At 46.7% G+C, this 14073-nt stretch overlaps 1 protein-coding gene across 1 annotated transcript in view; it reads left to right on the top strand.

Annotated features, from left to right (window-relative positions):
• The window catches only part of MED27 (mediator complex subunit 27), a 215960-nt gene that overhangs the window by 184670 nt on the left and 17217 nt on the right, over window positions 1-14073 (top strand). Inside the window, exon 6 of the mRNA XM_012457934.2 lies at window positions 6551-6592. Within this exon, the coding sequence (XP_012313357.1) occupies window positions 6551-6592 (42 nt within the window). The remainder of the gene's footprint in view (window positions 1-6550; window positions 6593-14073) is intronic.

A 14073-nucleotide genomic window follows, 5' to 3' on the forward strand; every position in this document is an offset into this window, starting at 1 on the left:
GCTCCTCAAGGGCACAGGCTCCATCCTGTGACTCTGTCTCCAGGGTGCACTTCTGTGCCAGGAGCACAATAGGAGCCCAGTCCTGTCTGGGAGGGGATGATGAAAAAGCCTGCTTGGGATATGAAAATGCTTAAGCTGGAATGGAAAGTGGAGAATCAAAAATGAGAAATGGAACTAACAGGAGCAGCAGGAATTGAAGTCGTAAATAAGTCCAAGGATACAGGAGACGCGAGGAAAGGGCGCCATCGGGCCCTCCTGATGAGAGATGAGCACGGCTTCTCTTCCTCGGAAGGAAAGTGGCTGTGCATTTGGGACCCTGATTGACATCAGAAATGTGGTGGGACGGGGAGCCTTGTGTCCCCCTTTTCATCTGTGTGCGTTGGCCCAAGCAGTAAGCAGGGACCCTAAAACTGGAAATTGCAAGGCTGAGAGAACCAAGCCCCTTTGTTATTTTAAGGACACACTGACCACATTTGGTAGAGAAGCTCTCAAATGACTGCTTCGCCCAGAATCTAATCCTAGCCAATTTGATTAGCCCCTTCTTTTTTTTCAGAACACTTCACCAGTGATAAAAATAAACCATGCAGACATTATTAGTGTTCTATTTGCAGTACTCCGTGTGTGTGTACTTTATTTATATACAATCTAGGCATTAGTGCAATTAATGTGTTGAATTGTCTGGCACATCCCAAATGAACTGTGGCATCTGGAAGGGGCCATCCGGGCCTGACGTGTGTTCTACAAGAGCACGTTGTTGCTGGAAACGTTGCTGTTCCCAGGACGCAGCCCTGCGTTTGCTGAGTTGGTGCCTCGGTGGCTGCAGGGGGGTGTTTCGCTGCAGTCTGCTGGAGCACAGCCACAGAGGCCCTGGGTGTGGCTCAGGAAGCCTCCTATGGGCTTAACTTCTGCCTCTGCAGTTGTCTTTCTGTGTCCTCCAAGCCCAAAGCAACCAGCACATTCGAAAGTTTCATTATCTTTGTTGCTACTGTAGTGGCCCAGCACCACCCCTAACTTCCCGACCTTGCAGGTTTTATCCCCATCAGAATCCATCCCAGCAATGCTGTCATTTTGCACTTGGCTTATAACAACCACCACCATGACCCTAGCAGCCTGTCTCTTTACCCATGATGCATATTTTTGATACCAAGGACCAATAGCCTGATTCCTCTAACATAAAAATGCTTTTCAGACTTACCAACCCCTTATTCATTGCAATCAGGGAGTAGCAAGAGCCATGACTCAGCATGTTAAAAGGCAGGATTTAAGATGAATACCTGGCCATTGTCCTGATTTTATACCAGTCAGACTTAACTGAAAAATATGTGTCTCGGTTGAATTTATCTTATTAGGGGATTTAGGTTATGTTAATGCTATAGCTTCATTAATTACCCCATATCAATAAAAAAAAAAAGGCAGCTTTTAGCCTCCAAGCATAAGAGAGGAAAAGAAATGGTGGTATCAAAGGAAACCTTCAAAGACAGCCAGAGCTGTCTCCAGGGTAATTTCTGATCCCCGCATTCTTCCCACTTCAAAGTTGGCTGTGTGTGTGCATGTGGGTCGAGGGGGTGGGGAGCTGAATCTGATTTCTCTAATAAGTGTTGGCATCAGCCCTGTTTGATATCAGATGCAGGGAACATTTTGATTTGTTATAGCCTTTGAAATTGTTCAGACGACCTTCAGAAAAATGGCCTCTTGTTACTTCTAGAGGGAAGGGTGAAAGCCAGGGAAAGGGGAATCCAGTTTAATTCATATGCAGAGGATGCCCTGAAATTGTGCTTTCAGCAGTTTTTTGGTAACAAATGCAAGTCCTGATTGAAAGTGAACAATTGAAGAATAATAGACCTGTAACACTGTGTTCTTGGGTGAAGCTCTTGTTCACTCTTTCATTCTCTGGGGAGGGTGGACAGATTTGAGAAGGTGACCACATAGAAGTTCATAGTTTTCAAAATGTGGGTAGCCATGGAGAAACCCATCAGCACTGCTGGTTTGTAGCATTCTACCCAAACTGATAGGCCTATCAAAGCCTATCACCTGTTGACCTTGCAAGATGAAGCTACTAAATAAAGGTTCTAAAAGTTGAAACCTTATGTGGCTTCTGAGTTTTATTTAGATAATTTAAAATCAATTCACTGTTTTTTGAAATGAAGTACAGACGGATAACTTTCTGATAAGCTGCCAAAATGTGTGCTTGCTGTTAAATGAATGTTAGCGGCAGTGGTCGTCACAGCGGCAGGTCTCGAAGCAGAGCCGTGCTCCCAGAAGAGCTGCGCGCGTGGCAGCTTGGGGAGCGCGAAGCCCCAGCATCCCGCCTGCTGTCTAGCTGGAAGGCAGTCTCTTCCTCCAGGGTAAGAGCTGGGCTTCTGCACACAGACCTGGTTTTGAATCCCCACCTTACATTAACTGCGTGGTGTTGGACAAGTTGCCTAACTTCTCTGAGCCTCAGCGTCCTCATCTGTGAATTGGAAATGATTTTATCAACCTCACTTTATTGCCAAAAGGATTTTAAAAGATAATGCAGATTAAGTGCAGGCCGAATACCTCATCATGATCGTCATAAGTAAATGGCATCTGCCCTTGCTGGTTGTGGTAGAGGTGGGGGTGGGCGTGGTCCGCATTGCTGATAGAATCACCTACCTGCTGATGTTAGGTCACTCTGATTGTTCTTTTCAGTGAATAATTTTGATTTGTCACTATTTTCACCAGTTCTTCCAGTGTATCGAGAGGTCTTTTGATATCTTGGTGTTTGCCCTGAGAACCGATGTGTCTGTGCTAAAGCAGTTGGTCATCTGCAGGGTTTCTTTTCATTTCACCTGAGAAAGACCACACCCCCACCCTTAAAATACTTACTCCAATCCCCAGAGGCCAGGAGGCTGCTCCGGAGACTGCAGACTCAGCCACCAATTACCACAAGGTTGACTTTTGTGTTCAGATCTTTCTAACGCTTGCTCAGAATACTGAAGGGTGCTTCACTTTCTTTTTCCTGTCACAATAGTTAAGAATAATTTCTTGTTCATCAGGCTGAAGGTTTGCAGCTTCCAGAATGCTCCTTTTTTGAGTATTGCAGCCAGCAAAGAATTGGTAGCCATGCCTGCCTCTGCAGCAAATAAGCTGAAGCTAATAAATATTCACTTGGATCAGTCCTGGCTCCCTGAAATAAATTTCTGAAATCTTCCTGGCCCTGAGGAGAGGCAGAGCATCGACTTTGGAATGCTCATTTCAGTGGCTTTCTTTGGCATAAATCTAGCAGAAAATCAAGTGTGAGCCACCTGCTGTGCACTCCTAGCAAAAGAGGGCCCTATTGTTAAGGCGTCCCTTTCTCACCCATGAGCGTCAGGTAAACAGACTGTATTGTCTGAGGTCCTTCTGTCCCAGACAATAGGAGCTTTTCCCTAGGGTCCTGAATAATATATTTAAACCTTTCAAAAAGAGCATCGTCCTCACTTTGAACAAATGTGGTGTGTTTTGAGAATCCATAATTAGGCTGGAGTGGCCATGTTTTCATTAAACCTCTGCGTATTTTTCTCTAGATTTTTAAAAATTCAAACATTTTGCAGATACCAGAGGGATTTTTAAATATGTTTATCTTTTAAAGAAAAACTATAACTTTTTAATCTAGCAGAGTCTTCTTTCTGTTTTTCTCGGCTCTGTGTGAATGTCTTGGTCTGCTTATGTATGATGTAAGCAGGAAGGGTAAACAGTGGAGAACTTCAGAAGAAACAGCTGTGGGCTCAAAATGGAAGGAGAACTATATTAGTTCCAAGTTCAGACATCGATGTTCCTCTTCCTAAAACTGAGATTTAGAATCTTTGGCTTCTCCCTGTCATCTTGGCAGTGATTTTGGTACAAGGAAAAGATGCAAAAGTCATTCTTATTCATCCTGCAACTCCTGAATAGTCTTTAAATGGTGGATTTGTTAAGCCCTGGGCTAAACTGCGCTGAGAAAGTAATATGAACCTAATTTATCCTCCAAACATGACCAGCTGCCCAACAGTAGTTTTCTTCAACAGAATTGATAACGTGGGGAATTAATTTCATATGTTTCTTTTGAGGTTTCCTTCAGAGTTATCTGGAGGCAACATGTCACTTTTCCCCTTGCAAATTGTTGAGCTGTCAAACTAGAATTCCAACACTGGAAGATCTTTAAAATTCTTACCCTATCCAGTGGTTTAAGTGAGGGGCACTGATGGGCAATTGACACCACCTTTCTGAAGAGCAGTTTAGTCAAAGTGGGAGGAAGGTGAGCTGTTGAGGGCTTTTGTGGCAATCCAAGAAGGAGATGGTGCAGGCAGTGGGGGTAGGGAGAAGTGGGTGAACTTGAGGTTCATTTTTTTGATTGAACGAATGAATGCTTGATCAGTGAAAGCACCTCCATTGTTTGTCCTGGAGTTGGATGAACTAAACCTCTCCCTTCTCCAGCAGGAGTCCTACAGAAGTACAGAGTGGCCTCCTCAGAATCATCTTAACCTTCTCTACTATCCTAAAAGTTTTCAAACACAGTGGAATTTTCATGAAACTGATTGTGAACAGGGAAAAGCCAGGAGAACTAAATGAATATGCATGTTTACAGCCCTGCTTTTCATTTCCAAGCACTGTTTTCAGAAAGCCAGGTTTCAATGTCTTCCACAGAATAGACACGGAGCTCTGGAGTGTCCTGGGTCAAATGCAGCACATCATGGCCTGGCTTCTTAAAGGATGTTTCCCATTCGATTGCTTCTCAGTGCTTTCTGGTGCTCCAAAATCAATCACACAACACACACAGCCCTAAATCGCCATGGCCCAGGGTTCTACTTAACCGCTGGCCAGCCCCACAGGCAGGTTCCCAGAGGCCCTTTGACCAGGTGTTCCATTCACTCAGCTCTTGAACTCATATATTAAAGTCAACTTTTTAGCACCTACGGAACACAGTGACGGCTTTCTCATTTCCTCATTGCCCTTGAGCTGTCTCTCTCAGCACTGTATTGGGGGTAGTTCTATTTTTGCCATGCTTAATTTGTTCTAAACTCTTGAAACAGTCAGAAGTCATTGATTTGGTATATCATGCAAACCAGTAAAAATCAAAATGGTTTTGGTTAGAACGAGCTACTGAAGTACCCTGTGGGTGACCAAGTATAGGCAGAGGAGGACTGGCCTGGGTTTACTCTGAGTCCTCCCCACATTCTCAGACCTCCTCCAGCTTCCTCATTTGTCAACTAGGGGTGCCCTAGAGCAGGGGCTCTTGACCGGCCAGGCATCACATTTACCCTTGGAAGCAGGGGCTACAAAACAATGGAACAGGCTCTTGGGCCCACTCCAGCCACTGATTCAGACACTCTAGGGAGGGACTGAGCAATCTGTATATTAAAAAACAAAAAACTTCCCCCAGGGGCTTCTGATGCCCAGGCAGGATTTGAGCATCACCAGCTGAGGCCATTTGTAAGATGTCTCGCCAGATAGCCTTGGGCTCAGGAACGGCTCTGAACTGTTGTCTGGAGAGTATGATTGTTCATGAGACCAGCCACAAGGGCCAGTCCTGGGGATTCCACGAGTGTGTGAGTGAAGGGCCTAGTGTGGTGCATGGCATGGAACAGGTGCTCAGCAGCTGGATGCTGCCAGCTTTCCTCCACTCAGAAAAGACCTACTGATGCCTATGACATGCTAGGCCCCATTTCTGGACCTGGGGAGGCAGTGGGAAGGAAGGCAGGCCTCCTGTCATCACTGAACTTCCATCCTGCGGGCAAGTCAGGCAGGAAACAAGCAAACAAAGAAATCGTGGGGCTTCAGGCAGTTTTAAATGTTACGAAAACTTTAAATTTTGAAATGGTAAAGAGGGACCGGTGTAGTGGCTCCTGTCTGTAATCCCAGTACTTTGAGATTCAGAGGAGGGCAGATCACCTAAGGTCAGGAGTTTGAGACTAGCCTGACCAACATAGTGAAACCCCATCTTAAAAATGCAAAAATTAACCAGGTGTGGTGGCAGGCACCTGGAGTCCCAGCTACTCTGGAGGCTGAGGCAAGAGAATCTTTTGAACCCAGGAGGTGCAGGTTGCAGTGAGCCAAGATTGCACCACTATACTCCAGCCTGGGTGACAGAGCCAGATTCCACCTCAAAAAAAGAAAAAAAAAGTGAAGAGAATCAAGTTACCAGGTACTGGAAAGACTGTTTTGATAGGGTAACTGTGAAATGCCTCTCCGGTGAGGCGACGTTTGAGCTAAAGGGAGCATAAGAAGAGCCACATAAGAGTTTATGGGAAAAACAAGTCACGGAAAGGGCACAGCAAGTGCAAAGGACCTGAGGCAGCATTGACCTTGGCATTGAGAAATGCGAGAGCCGTGGTGAGAATCAAAGTTGAAAGTGAACCTCAGAAGCAGCAGGTGCCTCAAGGTCTCATTTGCATTTCTTAACTCACCTGCAGACGGACATTAAGATCCTTTTCAACCCTGAGATCCTATTATTCTATAATCAGATGTTTTTTTCAAGTTTAAGAAGGGTTAACAGTAGTTACAATATTATTTCTTGAAGTCTCGAATTCTAAGACTGATGCTGATGAGTTTTCTCTCCTTTCCCCCTCAGCTGGATATATGGTCCAAATCCAACTATCAAGTGTTCCAGAAGGTAAGTTTTACTTTTTGCTTCTTACTCAAGAAGGATTAGGAAAACTTGAATGCTTTGAGATTTAAACATTGGTCTCAAATCAGAGGCTTTAAAAAAAGTGAAGAAAAGCCAGACAGAAAAGGATGCTCACTATCTGATTCTATATAGACATTCTGGAAGAAAACAAAACCTTAGGAACAGAAATCAGATCAGTGTTGCCTAGGGGTGGGTACAGGGGATTGACCCCAAAGGGGCACAAGGGAACATGGGGCGGTGGGAGTGTCCTGTATCTTAATTGTGGTGGTGTTACACAACTGTACATGTTTGTCAAAACTCAGAACTGTATTACTACCGAGGGGCAGTTTTACTGTATATAAATTATACCTTAAGAAAACCATAGGTTTTTGAGAGGTTCCAAAAGCTGGATTCTGAGAAACCTAGCTTTAAAACTTGGTTTCTCAGAGCCCTAGCGGTCTCCACTGGTACCCTAGGGATGGGCCAAGGAGGCAGGCTGACACTTTCTCACCCTGCCCCTTTGCCACTTTATGCTCTGGGGACACTACCTTTTTCAGATATTGGGCTTCCTTATGAAAAACTGTTGTGGGAAATGTCAGACAAAATGAAAAGCGACCAGAGAAAATTCATTTCCCCAGCTTCTGACAGTGCAGGGGCCTTCCCTGAACCAACTCAGGCCCTGTGGCCAATGAGGATTCTGCCTTCCGCCCTCCACCCCACCCCACCCCACTAGTCCCCACAGCACTCAGGGCCAGCTCCCTGCAGGGCAGCAGCCAGCTGCTTCTCTTCTCATCCGTCTTCGGTCTCTGGTCTCGTCCAGTAGTGAAATAAGAGAAAGTTGATCATCATCTCATTCATTCCCTCATCCAGCTCAACAGCAGGTATCCACTCCCCAGCACTTTGAGAGGCCAAGGCGGGCAGATCACCTGAGGTCAGGAGTTCAAGACCAGCCTGGCCAACATGGCAAAACCCTGTCTGTATTAAAAATATAAAATTATCTGGACATGGTGGTGGACGCCTATAATCCCAGCTACTCGGGAGGCTGAGGCAGGAGAATCGCTTGAACCCAGGAGGCAGAGGTTGCAGTGAGCAGAGATTGCACCATTGCACTCCAGCCTGGGTAACAGAGCAAGACTCCATCTCAAAACAAACAAAAAAAAAACAGGTATCCACTGAGCCCCTTTGCCATATGCCAGGCACTGTGCTAGGTGCCACGGCCACAGAGGGAACTCAGACAGGCAAGGAAGCCTAACAAATAACTCCAGGTGATCAACCGGGGGCTGTGGCCTGGAACAGCAGCGGGCCTCCTTCTGATTAGGCTAGTCAGAGGAAGCCTTTATAGGGGAAACTGAGGCAGGCAGTGTGAGAAGGAGAGCCAGCCATGTGAAGGGGGGCGAAGTGGAGGTAGAAGGCAGGGCTCAGGTCAAGGAGGTGCCTCTAGGCTCTGGTGCAGAATTCGGATTTTATCCTTAATTCAGTGAGAAACCGCTGACGGCATTGACACAGAGGGGGATGTGATTTTGAAAGCTTGGTCCAAGTTATCCCCACAATGAAGAATGGTTGTAGCCACAGTGTGCCAGCGGAAGCATAGGACTTTTTTGTAGATTGAGGTGAAATTCATATAACATGAAATTAACCGTTTTAAAGTGAACAATTCCTTGGCTTTAAGTGCATTCACAGTAGTGTATAATCACTACCTCTGTTTGGTTCTAAAACGTTTCCTCACCTCAGAAGACAATCTGGTGTGCGTTAAGCAGTGAGCATAGGACTCAGTGTATCAGAGGGGCATCATGGACCACCCTCTAGTGGTGTTTACTGTATATCAATTCACAGTGCCCCCGGGCCCATTTTTGATGATAAGGGGTAGGCAGAGGACAGGTGCCTAGGATTAGGGGAGCAGTCTGAGGCTGAAAACTACCCATTTAGGGAAGCTGTATAAGCATTACAGATTCATGATCTCATCACAGCTAAATGCAGTGTACTACCCTGGATTGGATCCTGAAACAGAAAGAGGTTACTAATGGGGCCGGGCACAGTGGCTCATGCCTATAATCCCAGCACTTTGAGAGGCCAGGATGGGTGGATCATGAGGTCAGGAGTTCAAGACCAGCCTGGCCAACATGGTGAAACCTCGTCTCTACTAAAAATACAAAAATTAGCCAGGCGTGGTGGTGGGTGCCTGTAATCCTAGCTACTCGGGAGGCTGAGGCAGGAGAATTGCTTGAAACCGGAGGCAGAGGTTATAGTGAGCTGAGACTGCGCCACATTGCACTCCAGCCTGGATGACAGAGCAAGACTATGTCTAAAGAAAGAAAGAACGAAAGAGGTTACTAATGGAAAAACTGGTGAAATCCAAATAAAGGTTGGAGTTCAGTTGTTAGTGAGTAACCAGTGTTGGTGTCTTCGTTGTGACAGATGTACCATAGTAATGGAAGATGTGAATAGTGGGGAAATGGGGTGAGGGACATGGGAACTGTCCCCTGTGTGCAGCTTTTCTGTAAATCTAAAACTGCTCTAAAATACAGTTTATTTAACAAAGAAAATCATAGCTTGACTCTTCTAAGACCCCTTTACCCAACTGAGCTCCCTAGAAATGTAATGGAGAAAGTAGCCTCCCTCTCTTCTTCTCTCCTTGCCACCCTGTTTTTCTCCCTGCTTCCTGGGTCTGGAGCGTAAAGGAGAGAAGGAGGTGGTTGTCTACGTAGGCTTTAGTGCAGGGAGCTGCATTTCTCATCTTAGTGTTCTTAGCTAAGTCACCACACTTGAGGTATTTACTTGTTTCGCATGCAGAAAGTCTCGGCCTTCGATGCAAACATCTTCCGTGCTGACTGTCCTTGTCGTTTTTCCCCAGCAGCTGGTTGAAAAACATTCTGAGGGGAAAGAACACTGCTCATTATCTGTATCTTGCTTTGCTTTAACAGTGAGGAACATTAAAGTGGTCGGTTTTTCCCTCAACCTGGTCCTTATCTTCACGTCTTCTATGGTATTGCCAGGAGTTCCCTTCTCCTGGCTCCACAAAAGGCCAGTGATGACTTCTGGAGGGCTGTAAGCATTGCAGCCCATAACCCGCTACTTAATAATGGTCCCATTTCCATTCCAATACCCTTTACGAGGGAGGGGCTTGCACATGCTGGCTTTTGCGTGTCTTTTTTTTTTTTTTAAGCGTCCTTTTAGTATTAAGTATTTTTGAATGCAAGCAGAAAGTTTATTAGGAAGTTGTAAAACGTGTGAAACACAGATTTGGTGAAGCATAGATTTAGAAAGACAGTGCTGTATTTTTATCCTACGTCCCTTGAAAATAACCTGCCAGGCACTCTTTGTATTTGTTTAAAATTACAAACACATTCTGAAGCAGTGTTTAAAATTTGATATTAGTCTAGTTGGAGAGATTTAGGAGCACCCGCCAATTCCTTGCTTCTAGTTTATGTAACACATTTCAAGCAGTAAAAATTGATGAATTCTAAGGGGTGGGAATTTTATCTCACTGGTGAGTGGCATATCACGTGTATTTGTGCAGAAGGCTTTCTGAGATTCCTTTATCATCTCTCATTTCACCTGTTTTTCACTATATCAGAGGTTAAGTGGACTTAACCTGATACTGACCTGCACCAGATTAAAGAACCACAATTGGGAGAGGTGGTAGTGCCCTCTGATTACAGCTAATGGCAGATAACGTTGAAGTCCTTTTCTTTCAGGGACAGGTGAGAATTAAATTAGAGAGTCCTCTCTCTTCCCTACTAAAATGTCTTCCACTTGCTGTCAAATAAAGGAAACATATTGGAAAATAATGTACAGAATTAAGCTTAATCCTTTATCAATAAAGCTTTCCACTGATCATCGTCACGCAGAATGAGTTTGGGATCTTGTTTCTGTATCACTGAGCTTGGGGAAGGTGGCGATAGAAAACACGAAGCACGCGTGGTGTCGCCTCCATCCAGGGCAGGGACCCCCGTACGTGGTTCATCATGTTCATCTCGGTGGCCAGCAGGTAGACCTTCCCGTGGCACCACCAGGCCCTGCCCTACATGCAGAGGTGGGACCACGTTGTCCTTTGCAGATTCAGAGGCCTGGCGTAGTTTGTGGGGTGACATTAAGTACTTCAAACCTAAACCACCAAAAGTGAAGGGTTCGGTGGCAATATTACTAAACTCCACTTTTTAGGATTTGTTATTTCTCAAGATTCGATTTTCCTCCTCTCCACCCACTTATATATATGGGGCATCATGATTGATGTTGCTTGTAGTGTTTCCCAGAAAGACGCTGTTTGGGAGCACTGCAGCAGACATCTTCCACCCTGCTGTGCCTGCTTGCACCCAGTCAAGTCAATCAGCCAGAGTGGGGTTAGTTCCCAGCATCATCCAGAAACGCTCAGCCTGCAGCAGTGGCGTGAAGTGCATTGGGGAGCAGCATGACATGCCGGAGGAGGCTCCTTGGTCATCAAGATGAGGAGCTTGCTTAGGCTGAAGATAGTGTCCGGATGTCCTGACAGTAGTGGGAGGTGCTACAGCTATGCCCACCTCTGAGATGAGAGTTCCGGGCCACCCCCAGCAGCTCACATGGCATTAGTGGAGGAATTCTCCTCCTGCTCTCACTGAGGTCGAACCCCAAGAACTCCCTCTCCTAGGCGTTCGTTATGTGGTCGCAGTCACTGTGCTGGGTCTGTTTTCCTGCCCACAAGAAGCAGCTGCGGCCAGCCCAGAATGAGGGCCTGCTAGGAAGGCAGGAAGCCCTCCGAGGTGTCTCCTTCAATGTGGCAGGGGAGGGGGATTGCCTTGCAGAGCCAAGCTGACACTCACCTTTTTATTTCTGGCAAACAATGTTAGGAGCTAGGAGAATGGAAGCATGCCCCTGTCACATTCTCTCAGGCTCGTGCCTGACCCCCTGGCTTATAGCCAGAGCACCTGAGCTTCTGCAGCAAATCCCACCACAGGAAGCAAAATTCTGCCTTCCTTTTGTCTGCGGACATTCATTCCATCAGCAAGCCCTTTTCACTCTTCCTCATTAGACCCCTTACCCAAGTGTGGAAGTGGCGGAGGGCTGGGGACAGCTTGCTGTGGGTGTGTGGCAGCTAACAGGTTCCCATCATTTACTGTGGTCCCTGGAGGCTCCTTGCACTTGGTCCTAGGGTGAAGAAGCTTTTTATAGCCAGCAAGTCTCCAGCAGAGTAGATTCAGAGAATGGGACTTAGAAATGGGATGGAGGGTGACCATCTGAAAGGGCAGAATCACAAAGAGCCAGGAAGGGTTTCAAGCGTGTTCATATTTTTCTGACATTTAAACTCTGCAGGGGCAGCCACTGTTTTGATCTTTAACCCCCTCATTTCAAAACTGTGTGCATTTTCATCCAGCAATTTAGGGAGCGTGAGAGCAGACTGACAGCTACTCACTGCATTAGGTCCTGCTGGGGTGGCTGAAGAGAGGTGGAGTGTGTGTCCTGCCCAGGTAGCAGGGGGGCATCGAGAGAGAGGCCCAGAGGGACCCGCACACGCTTTGCAGTTTTCCCATCAGAGGTAAGGGACAGAGCATGAAAGTAGCCCGCAGATGTCCAGCTCTCAGTCCACAGTCACTGCAGAGGGACGAGTAACCCTTTCAGTTCCGTGCCGTCTGAACTTTTAGGTGTGAGCAAATGGATTGTCCATGGTGGGTCATGTTCTGGTCATGTTCTGTTCATGTCACTTGCTTCTTCATTCCTTTGTTCATTTATTTGTTGATTATTTATTTATTTATTTATTTTGAGACAGAGTCTTGCTCTGTTGCCCAGGCCAGAGTGCAGTGATGCGTTCTCGGCTCACTGCAACCTCCACTGCCCAGGTTCAAGTGATTCTCCTGCCCCAGCCTCCCAAGTAGCTGGGATTAAAGGCGTGTGCCACCATGCCCAGCTAATTTTTGTATTTTTATAGAGATGGGGTTTCACCATGTTGGCCAGGCTGGTCTTGAATTCCTGACCTCAGGAAATGTGGCCGCTTGGGCCTCCCAAAGTGCTGGGATTACAGGCATGAGCCACCATGACTGGCCTGTTCATTCTTTTTAATATGCAAAACTGGCCCCTAACTGAGGCCAACTTTATCAAGGTCTGTTTACTCCGTGCCCACCAGGTGCTTTTCAGTAAAAGAGATTGAGTCAGCCCTAGGGAGACTCAGTTCTCTGAAAAGTGGGTGGACATCTGATACTGCATTGGTGGGCATGTGGAGTACCTAGCATAGATTGACTACCAACCCCAATAGTGTTCAAAAATCCTAACCTATCGCTCATTCCAACTCCTAGGGAAGGAAACTGTTTCAACATGGGGTCATTCCACAGGGACGGGAACTGTCACCCTCATCTGAGTCAGGCTGTGCTGTCCACCTCATTTGGGCGTGTGGCACTGCTGCAGCATTTCACACCACTACAGAGGCCCCATAAACAGTCATTACGTTATTTTATTTATTTATTTGAGATGGGGTCTCACTCTGTCACCTAGGCTGGAGTGCAGTGGCGTGGTCTCGTCTCACTGTTCAAGCAATTCTCCTGCCTCAGCCTCTCAGGTAGGTGAGATTACAGGTTTGTGCCACCACACTCAACTAATTTTTTTTTTTTTTTTTTTTTTTTTTGTATTTTTAGTAGAGGCAGGGTTTTGCCATTTTGGCCATGCTGGTCTTGAACTCCTGACCTCAAGTGATCCACCTACCTTGGCCTCCCAAAGTGCTGGGATTACAGGCGTGAGCGACTGCGCCCGGCCATGTTATTTTCAATCTCTAACATTTTTTCCTACCAGCCTCCTCTGCATTTCCTTCCAAAAACCTCTCTTCAAATGCCACAGGCGAAGGCCTGGAAGAGGCTATGGTTGTGGTGCAAATTCTAAGACCTCAGGCCAAATCTCAGTCCTGTCCCCTGTTCGGTGCCCTGCGCAGTGAGGCCCCCACACTCAGAGGGATTCTGCAGCTGGGAGCAACCTCCAAGAGTCACTGAAGGACCTTCTGCCTTTTGCAGGTCTCAGCCTTCTGACCATCCCCCTGCTTCTTAAAAGGTGATCAACCTTTTCCAACAGGGAGAACTTACGTTATAAAGACATAATGTGGTGTCATTTTCATCTCTTTCTGTACATTCTGCTGCTGCCTCACAAGTGTATCCCAAAAAGAACTGAGGGACAGCTTTCATCCATGCAAGGGGAAATGGGCAGCTTCGTATAGCAAGACAAAGTCCTGTCGTGACTCTGGTGAGTGGTGTGCCCGAGAGATGTGTGCGTGAGCTCACTGGTGGGCTGGCGACGGGCTTCAGGGAAGGAGCGGCGGCAGACAGTCTCAGGGCGACCCTAAGGACGGCCCCTCCCTCAGCTGACAGCTGGACTGTATTGACCAGTTCGCCAAGCAGAAGCATCAGCGCGGGGCCCTGGGAGCTGAGAGCTGCAGGGAGGGTCGTTAGGCTCAACCCAACCACCAAAAAGCCTTTTACTGCCATCTTGTTTGAATATTCATAAGCATCTAAACCCGGGACAGATTTGATCATTTG

The sequence above is a fragment of the Aotus nancymaae genome, unplaced genomic scaffold (assembly GCF_030222135.1).
Source record: "Aotus nancymaae isolate 86718 unplaced genomic scaffold, 86718_ANA_hifiasm-v0.15.2.pri h1tg000003l, whole genome shotgun sequence".
NCBI classification, from domain to species: Eukaryota; Metazoa; Chordata; class Mammalia; order Primates; family Aotidae; genus Aotus; species Aotus nancymaae.